At 45.7% G+C, this 9,660-nt stretch overlaps 1 protein-coding gene across 1 annotated transcript; it reads right to left on the reverse strand.

Annotated features, from left to right (window-relative positions):
* Positions 1 to 261: 261 nt before the first annotated feature.
* On the reverse strand, positions 262 to 9,150 carry si:dkeyp-113d7.1 (uncharacterized protein LOC407709 homolog). The gene is made up of 2 exons (XM_061712665.1): positions 8,568 to 9,150; positions 262 to 2,219 (listed from the first exon to the last, which is right to left on the reverse strand). Exons 1-2 carry the CDS (start codon positions 9,012 to 9,014, stop codon positions 1,128 to 1,130), a joined length of 1,539 nt encoding a protein of 512 aa, XP_061568649.1. The 5' UTR covers positions 9,015 to 9,150; the 3' UTR covers positions 262 to 1,127.
* Between the last annotated feature and the right edge of the window lie 510 nt (positions 9,151 to 9,660).

Consider the following 9,660-nt stretch of genomic DNA (forward strand, 5'->3'; position numbering starts at 1 on the left):
TTTTTATATATATATATGAGTTTTACGTGCGCGCGTGAAACCTTTAAGGCTGATTTTTGGTTCCGCGTTACACCAACGCAGAGCCTACGGCGTTGGTGCGCGTCGCCGCGTACCATACGGCGTAGGCTCTGCGTTGTTTTAATGCGGAACCATAATTTAGGCTTTACGCGAGCGCGTAAAGGTTTCACGCGCACGCGTAAAACTAATTATATATATTTTAAAAAATCTGTGACTAGAGCGTCCCAAGCGCATGGCGCAGTTGGAAGTGGTGTGTCCTGACTGACGCTGTGCTTCAAACACAGAGGGACACGATCAGCGCTATTATATTATTATAAGTCTGATATGTGATAACATTAAAAGTATGACACGAATCTGGCTTCATTTCACCACCTCATCACCTGCGTCGCTAGTTCCCCATATCTTCAAAATGTTCGCGCGCTAGGATCAAAGTTTGCGTAAAGATACGCACATTTTTCCGTTAGTTTTTTTTTTTAAATCCCAACCTTTGCGTAGAAGGTGGTGTGCGCATTTTTCAAGCCCTGTTTTGTGGCACACAAGCTTTATAAATGAGGCCCCAGGTCCGGCAGGACGGCGGCTAGCCCCAACAGGGGCCAGGAACCGCTGGGCCCCCGACTGCCCCCCCCCTCCCCCCAAATGCTCCCAGAACATCCAAGCTAATGGACTAATGGACAACGAGCCAGCGGCACCGAAGGACCGGCTGGGACTCGGATCCAGGTTCTAAATTGGGGGTCTGTCCGGTTCTGTTGACCCCTGTAGATGGAAACCTGCTCCCCGGCTGGGTCAGTGAGGTAACTCTGTACCCGGTAAACGGTTGAGGTGCTCTGGACTGGTGGAACCGTCCGGTTCCGGCGGTCCCGGCGCCCGTCGGAGCTGCTGGTCTGATTCAGTAAAAAAAGTGAAATATAAAATCTCTCCAGCGTTTTTGTGCTTGTTTGTGTTCTGGGTTCTCCAAAAATAGGTACTGGTTCGGTTCCAGTTTAGTTCAGTCCACGCCCACAGTTTCAAATGCAAAAAGAGCACAAAAAAGGTATGAAAATGTAAGAAAACTCATAAAGAAACTTTTAGATATAGTATTTATAAAAACGGGGGGGTAATACTTTGTAGTCCTAGCTGCTGTCGCTGCCGCCGCCGTTGCTGCCGCAGTCGCTGCTGGTGCTGGCGGCGTCGGTCCGCTCCCGCTTGTGGATCTGCTCGTGGGCCTTGAGGTGGCCCGACTGGCTGAAGGTCTTGCCGCAGTGCGGGCAGGCGTACGGCCGCTCGCCCGTGTGGATCTGCTGGTGCGCCTTCAGGTGGCCCAGCCGGCCGAAGCTCTTGCCGCACTGCGTGCAGCCGAACGGCCGCTCGCCCGAGTGGATCTTCTCGTGAGTCTTTAGGACGCCCGAGTTGCTGAAGGTCTTGCCGCACTGCGAGCAGGTGTAGGGCTTCTCGCCCGTGTGGATCTGGACGTGGTTGCGGTAGCTGGTCTCTTTGGTGAAGCTCTTGCCGCAGTGCGGGCAGCAGAAGGGCCGCTCGCCCGTGTGGCTCAGCTGGTGCGCCTTCAGCTCCTTGGACTGGCTGAAGCTGCGGCTGCAGGTGCCGCAGATGAAGGGCCGCTCGCCGGTGTGCAGCCGCTGGTGCGAGCGCAGGTCGTCCGCCTTGGTGAAGCCCTTGGGGCAGTGGGCGCACACGTAGGGCTTCTGGCCCGTGTGGATCAGCTGGTGGCGCTTGAGGTTGCCGGCCTGGCCGAAGCTCTTGCCGCACTGCGTGCAGGTGTAGGGCCGCTCGCCCGTGTGGATGCGCTGGTGGGTCTTCAGGTTCCCCAGCGTGCTGAAGTTCTTGCCGCACTGCGGGCAGGAGAACGGCTTCTCGCCCTGCATGTTGCGGGGTTTCCTCACCGTGGGGCTCTTGGTCTTGCCGGCCGGACCGGCCTCTGCGGAGTTCTTCCCCCCCTCGGCGGACTGCAGCTCATACAGCGTCCCCCCGCCGAAGTCGGGGTCCGGCTTGACGACGCCGTCCATGAGCAAGGCGTCGGGCCGCAGCTTGTTGAGCTCGGTGCGGAGCTCCGCCATGTGGATGGACTCCAGGCTGTTGTGCTGCATGTGGGGGTGGAAGCCGCTGGGGTCGCCGTACTCCGACCGGAGCGCCGTCAGCTCCGTGGCGTAGTAGCACTGCAGGTCCATGTGGTGGTCCGACTTGATGTACTCCAGCGTGTCCGAGACCTGGAACCAGAAAACACACCAGGTCCTGGTTCAAACCGGCTTCAGGAAGTTCCTGGAGGGTTTCCTGGCCCCCAGGAACCAATCAGGATTCTACGGAAGCGTATTGCATTCACTTGAGAAAAAAAAAAAACTTAATTATCTCAGATAATTATCTCTGAATTCCGAGAAAAGTTTTAATGAAAAAAAATAAATCTGTAATAATTGATTGGGGGTCATGTTCTGGTCTCTGGAAACATCCTGGAGACAAATCGTGTTGTAATAGACGCTTTATAAATAAAGTTAATTGAAGCTTCAGAGGTTCAGCAACTCTGAAGAGGAGCTACAGTTCTCTCTGTTTCTATAATAATAATAATAATACTATTATTATTATATATTATATATATATTATATTAATATTATAATAATAATAATAATAATAATAATAATAATACTAATAATAATAGTTGTTCATAGTTATTCATGGCAGTGAATAACAACACAACTACTGTTTCCATCACGAATTTTAAAATACTTTATGTGTATGACACACACATAATATATATCAATTTATAAATGCATTTAAGCAACTTCTAAATACTAATTAATTGATAAAAAATATTTGCTTATAATAACATTTTAGTGACCACATCTCATTCAGATATCTTACTAATTTAGGAAAATTTAAAAATAGCCTTTAAATAAAAGATAAACCCAAACCAGCAGTACCGGCAGCCTAAACATTCCCGGTACCACCGGAGCCCTGAAGGTCTCAGCAGGTCCGGGTCAGGGATCTGTACGAGTCCTGAACACGGCGGCAGTAAAACACGGGAGGAACAGATGAGGAAAAGGGCTGGGGATCGATTCAAATGTCAAGAATCGATTCGATTCCGATTCTTAAGATTGAGAATCGATTATCACGATCCGATCCGATATTGATTTGGGTTAGTGTTATTAAAAATGTTTTTTGAGCTGTTGCATGAATTATATGACTGTAGTTATGCAACATATTAATACTAGTATTATATTGAGATTCAACAGCAAGTATTGGCAGCTAATGATGCTGTAAGGACCAATCAGCTCCCAGAATGCTGATAGAACTGCTTTCAGAAACATCTTGCAGAATTATCAAACAGATCCAGGGAGGAAACAGAGGCCGTATGAAATCGCTTTTAGTTTTTCCCACATTCCATTTAAATTGTTTCTATTTTCTGTGTTTTTTGGTTTTTAGATTTTTGAGAATTTGGTTTTTAGCATTTTATGCTAATTTAACCCCAAAACAAAATTTATTCAATTATAACTGAAACTTTAAAATGTTTTCATACTTTTAAACATATTTAAAGGCCAAAACATGGCACTAGTTATTCTCATGTCCAACAAAACATTCCTTTTTTGTGCATAAACAAATATATTCCAGAAGTTATTAGTTTGAAATAAATAACTAAGAAATAAATAACTCAAATAGGCCTTTCAATATCCATTTAAAGTGCAAAAAAACAGCTTATGCAGTAAACATCATTTTAACTTGTCTGATTTATTCTGTCACCAGACACACAGCTCGCCATGAAGCACCAGGCATTTTTCAGGTATGTTCTGACAAACCGTGTGTCTGATAAGAAACCAATCAAGCTATAGTAAATATAAATAATATGATCTAGTTCGTTGAATATCCAAAGCATTGAACGCTGGTTGTGCACGGTTGGGAGTGTGTCCGTGTCCGTGTGTAACGTGTCTGGCGATTCAATGTCCTGCAAGTTTTACCAACACGGTTGACTGGACAGGGAAGGATACGTGCGAGGATCACTTAAAGAGTGAAAAGCATAAATGTTACAAGACAAAGAGGCTGATGATCATATACTTTAACGGCGACGTCTGTAATAGGTGAAATCGTAATTTTGTATTACAGTGTGATGGGCTCTCCTCGCGTGGTGCGGGAGGGAGGTCCGTTTACAACGCAGCTACCTGGGAGTAACAGGGAGTAACATTTTTAACCTTTCAGGAGTTTTAAAAACCAGCGCTTTGTTAACGCTACCGCTACTCTCCGACGCCATGTTCATTCAGTGCGTTTACATGGGAAGTTTAATTCCTCTTTAATTCAGGCCCCGTTTACACGGAGCAAAAACGGACGCGTTTTCATGCGTTTTGGCCGTTCGTTTACACGAAAACGGAGCTCAAAGTCACCAAAAACGATCATTTCTGAAAACTCCGGCCAAAGTGGAGATTGACAAAAACTCAGTTTTCACGTTTGCGTCTAAACAGAGGAAAACAGAGATTTAGGACGCCAGATTATGAGACAGAAACGTCACCAGCGTCATGTGTGGGACCTGTGTTTAAAATTTGTTTGGCCACCGTCAATATTTTCTTGTATTTTACCTGTTTTATATTCTAAAGTCACACTTAAAAGTAACTCCACTTCTCTTTCACTCCAAACAAAAGACTTTCGTTCCGTCTTGGAAGTAACTGGCAGTCCAGGCTGATTTATGGTTCCGCGTTACACCAACGCAGAGCCTACGGCGTAGGCTACGCGGCGACGCGCACCGTACGTAGGCTACACCGTCAATTTAACGCAGAACCATATTATTCAGGCTTCACACGTGTCATTTGTTGACGTTTTTTTCCAGGACTCTGATTGGCTAGCATGACTTTACGCTTCTCGTTACACTGCCCCCTGCAGGTATGGCTGCTCATAGCACCTTAACAGCTATTTATGCAGGTTCGTGTAAACGAAGAGATTTTGAAAACGATCTCGTGTAAACGATGGAATTTTTCAAAATGTAGAGGGGGAAATATCCGTTTTTGTAAATACCCGGCTATGTGTAAACGGGGCCTCAGAATTAAAATTAAAATCAGATTTAAAAAATTGCCATGTAAACACCTAATTCCGAATTAAAACGGCCATTCCGAATTAAACTTAATTCCGAAGTAAGTGGCTGGTTTATGCCGAATTTAAATCCGAATAGAATAATTCCGCGATCATGTATGAACTAATTTCAATTTAAATTAATTCCGGTCTTTCTGCGCTGCTCGTTCCCTCGCCCGTCTGTCTCCATGACGCTTATATTCCGCGCTGGGTTTGTTTTTCTTCCGGTAGAAGTAACTTCCGGTCCGCCCCCCTATCCAATCAGAACCTTCCCAACCCCCAGACCTTAAGCGGAATTGGTTAAGCCGATCTAACGTAAACCTCAATTCGGAATTACTATTTCCATGTAAATTCGAAGGAAAATAGTTTGATTCGGAATAATTAATTCCGAATTAAAAAACATCATGTAACCGTGGCCTATGTTTGGCACGCCTGTGTGAATTAAATGACTACTGGGATTTAATTTCACCAGGCGGAAATGTAATAATGAAAAAGAAATTATCTTTAGACATAAGAGTTGATTTTTAGGAATTAATATGAGAATCGATTTAGAATCGGAAAGTCCTTTTTTTTCCTGCCATGTGTTTGAGGTGGGCGTGTCCCAGGAACCTGCAGTGACATCACTGGAGGGCGTGTCCACCTGCTCAGCATCAGTCTCTGACTCCTGAACCAACTGAGGTGATGAAGTTAAATGAACCGCAGGAACTCAGAAACACAGATTCTGAAGTTGTTTAAAGTTCGACGGACGTTTTCACGATCAACTCCAGAACCTACTCCGCAGGTCCATTTATGATGAGACCAGGGATGGTGGGTCCGCCTCGTCCACGTTTGTCAAACAAAGTATAAAATAAAAGGATGTGAAGGTGAGCGACGCCCCGGACACGACCTGTGTGTTTTAGCTCAGCTGCAGAATTAATCAGCTCAGCTACTTTAAACGGATCTGTGGTCGACGGTTAATGATCTCAGGATCAGCCTGATCCCCCAGGACTGATCCTGATCACAGCATGCTGCTCCACAGGCTTAAAGATACTGGTCTCTCTGAGAACTGCTAGGGTTCAACAGCTGCTGCCCTGCTCGTGTACACCAATCGGAACCTACGTTCAAGCAGTTAGATTAACTAATTACCTCCTTTGGCCAGAATTCATTTCAGTTTGCTGCTGCTAGTGATTGGAATCATCTGCAGCAAACACTTAGGGCCAATCCCAATACACCCCCTACTTTCTACCACTTCACCCTAAAAATTAGTAGGGCCCTTGGAATGTTTCCTAGGGATTGGGACACCACATGCTACGTCACTGCGTGGTTTACGTTCGGGTACGTAAGCGACTGCGTAGTTACATTTGCACAAATGTCCCACCATATCAGGAAGCTGAGAGATAGAAGCTGTTTTAATTTCCGCTGTAGCGCTGTTAATATGCCACTTTATTAAGTTTTAATATTTTCTCAGGCGTAAAGTAACCGTCAAGATCCCCAACCTGGGCTCAGTTTATCCAAATAATGCCTGTTAAGAAATTTGATCCGATGTTTTCGGGGGCCGGCCATTTATGGTTCCGTGTTAAATCGACGCAGAGCCTACGTCGTAGGGTACGGCGTACGCAGCTCGTCGCCGCGTAACCTAAGCCGTAGGCTCTGTGTTGGTGTAACGTGGAACGATAAATCAGCCTTTATTCTGGCGAGATCTGAAGATACAACGCAACAACGGGCAAAAGAGTGATTATGTACATTCACTGAGTGAATATTATGAAAGTAAAATATATATTTCTCGCTAGAAATGTAATCCAAACTCATTTTTATGCAGAAACTAACTCAAAATATTGATTTTATTCACAAAAAATTTGAAATGTCCGCCATGTTTTTTTGTTTGATTCAGTCTGCAAATGATGACGTAAAGCATTCTGGGAAATTTCTCTAACCCTCGGTCGGCGAGTCAGTATCTGAAATCCCTCGCCCTGTAGGGGTAAATTCATACTAGGGCTGCAGCTATTGAATATTTTAGTAATCGAGTATTCTACTGAAAATTCCATCGATTAATCGATTAATCGGATAAAACATATTTTTGTTTAGTTAAAGAGCAATTATAAATATACATAAGATGTTAGATGGTAATTGACATTACTAAGTAAATTATAGCCTATAATAAAGTAGGTTCATGGCTGTGCATTTAAAAACCCTGAACTTACACCAGTCGACCAAATTCACTGCCTTCACTCAAAAAACTAAGGATTTTACCAAGAAGTTTTCTTATTTCTAACCTAAAAATGCCATTACACCTGATAACACACATCACTTAAAAGGTTAGGTGTTTTTCCCACTTGATTCAATTGAACTTTCATTTGTGTCAAGCAAATTTTAAGTTCTAGTTAAGTTTTAAGTTAAAGTCTTTAAGATTTTGAGTTTTGGCAGCGTTCAAAATAAAATGATGAGACCTGCTGTATTGGAGCACATTTTCTTTTAGTTAAAACTGTAGCGGGAACAGATGTTTAGAGGAACCTATGTATGTACCGGGTTAGAGGGGGAACATATAGGAGAACGGACCAGAAGAATATAGAGTGGATTAAAACAAAAAGTTAAGCACTGAGCTACATGTGTCTCTCGCCTGAGCATGATGTTACAAAAACCAAACATATCCGCCTCTTTCTTCTTCCTTTACGTGGTGGCGTCAGTGCGTTGTGCCGCATTAAACGTACTCCGGGCGAAATACCTGCTTTGAGCTGCAAAATTAAACGATTCCTCGAGGCAGAGAAAATTCCTCCATCATTTTTTGTTTCACCTTGGTGTACAGCTTGAAATGCTCCCACACTTTTGACATTTTCTGCCTTTTCTTTGTGCCTTTCTCTTCGCTTTCGTCGCCGCCTTCATTGTTACCTCTACGTCCATAGATAAAACCAAACATTTCCACCGCCTCTTTCTTCTTCCTTTAGGTGCGCGGCGTCAGCACGTTGTGCCGCATTAAATGTAATCCGGGTGAAATACGATGCTTTGAGCTGCAAAATTAATTCGATTCCTCGAGGCAGAGAAAATTCCTCCACCATGTAATCGAATTACTCAAATTATTCGAGGAATCGTTTCAGCCCTACAGGACTGTCTCAGAAAATTAGAATATTGTGATAAAGTCCTTTATTTTCTGTAATGCAAAAATGTCATCCATTCTGGATTCATTACAAATCAACTGAAATATTGCAAGCCTTTTATTATTTTAATATTGCTGATCATGGTTTACAGCGTAAGAAAACTCAAGTATCCTATCTCAAAAAATTAGAATATTCTGGGAATCTTAATCTTAAACTGTAAGCCATAATCAGCAATATTAAAATAATAAAAGGCTTGCAATATTTCAGTTGATTTGTAATGAATCCAGAATGTATGACATTTTTGTTTTTTTTAAATTGCATTACAGAAAATAAAGGACTTTATCACAATATTCTAATTTTCTGAGACAGTCCTGTACATCTGTGGATCTGTGATGCGGTCGGCGTGGGAGCCGTGCCGGGACTTGTGTGCGGTGCCGTTACCTGGGAGATGTAGTCGAACACGGAGCCGGTCTCGTAGTGAGACTTGTAGTCCAGCTCGTTGATGTCTCCGGGATGGAAGGGGCCGAGCTGCTGGCTGCCGTGGTGCTCTGACTTGATGTAGTCCAGGCCGCTGATCTCCATCTTGATCTGCTCGTGGCCCAGCTCGGCCGTGGACAGCGGCTGGATCTCCGACAGGTCCACGGTCTGGATGGGGTCCAGGTCCAGGTCCTCCGGCTCGCTCTTCACGCACGGCAGCATGACCAGAGGCTCGGCGATCTCCGCCGCCAGTGAGCTGAGCGTGGGCGTGGGGCAGTCCGAGGAGAGGAGCCCCAGGGACCGGGCCAGGGACCGGGCCCCCGCCGGGCCGCAGGGGTCCAGGGGCGGGGGGGGCGAGCCGCACTCCGGCGGCAGGCCCAGGCCCAGACACTCCGCCTCCAAGTCCGTCATGGTGAGGGGGGAGTCCTCCTCACCGCCGCCGCTCCCGCTCCTCCAGGTATGTTGTGAAGTGCTGCTCCTCGTGCTGCTGCTGCTCCTGCTCCTCCTGCTCCTGCTGCTCCTCCTCCTCCTGCTCCTCCTCCTCCTCCTCCTCCTCCTCCTGCTCCTGCTGCTCCTCCTCCTCCTCCTCCTCCTCCTCCTCCTGCTCCTCTTCCTCCTCCACTGCCCCCCTGCAGCCGGGAGGTCGGGGGGGGCCCTCGCGGCTCGTCTGGGGGGCCGGTGACGGCCTGGTGCAGCTCCGAGTCGTCAGCAGCCACAACGGCCTGGAATCAGCCTGCAGAAACACAACAGCGTCACCTCAGAACCGTCTCCATGACTAGGGCTGGGGATCGACTCAAATGTCAAGAATCGATTCGATTCCAATTCTTAAGATTCAGAATCGATTATCAAGATTTGATTCGATCCGATTCGATTCCAATATTGATTTAGGTTAGTGTTATTAAAACTGTTTTTTGAGCTGTTGCATGAATTATATGACTGTAGTTGAGATTAAACAGCAAGTATTGGCAGCTAATGATGCTGTAAGGACCAATCAGCTCCCAGAATGCTGATATAACTGCAAACAGAAACATCATGTGGCAGAATTACCAAACAGATC

The sequence above is a fragment of the Cololabis saira genome, chromosome 21, assembly GCF_033807715.1.
Source record: "Cololabis saira isolate AMF1-May2022 chromosome 21, fColSai1.1, whole genome shotgun sequence".
NCBI lineage: Eukaryota > Metazoa > Chordata > Actinopteri > Beloniformes > Belonidae > Cololabis > Cololabis saira.

What these genes read in the sequence shown, in the direction of transcription:
- si:dkeyp-113d7.1 (XM_061712665.1), bottom strand. Translation starts at nt 9,014, where the DNA reads ATGACGGACTTGGAGGCGGAGTGTCTGGGCCTGGGCCTGCCGCCGGAG. An exon ending in TGTTCGACTACATCTCCCAG is followed by an intron (nt 2,220 to 8,567) that starts GTAACGGCACCG and finishes TTCTGGTTCCAG; the next exon opens with GTCTCGGACACGCTGGAGTA.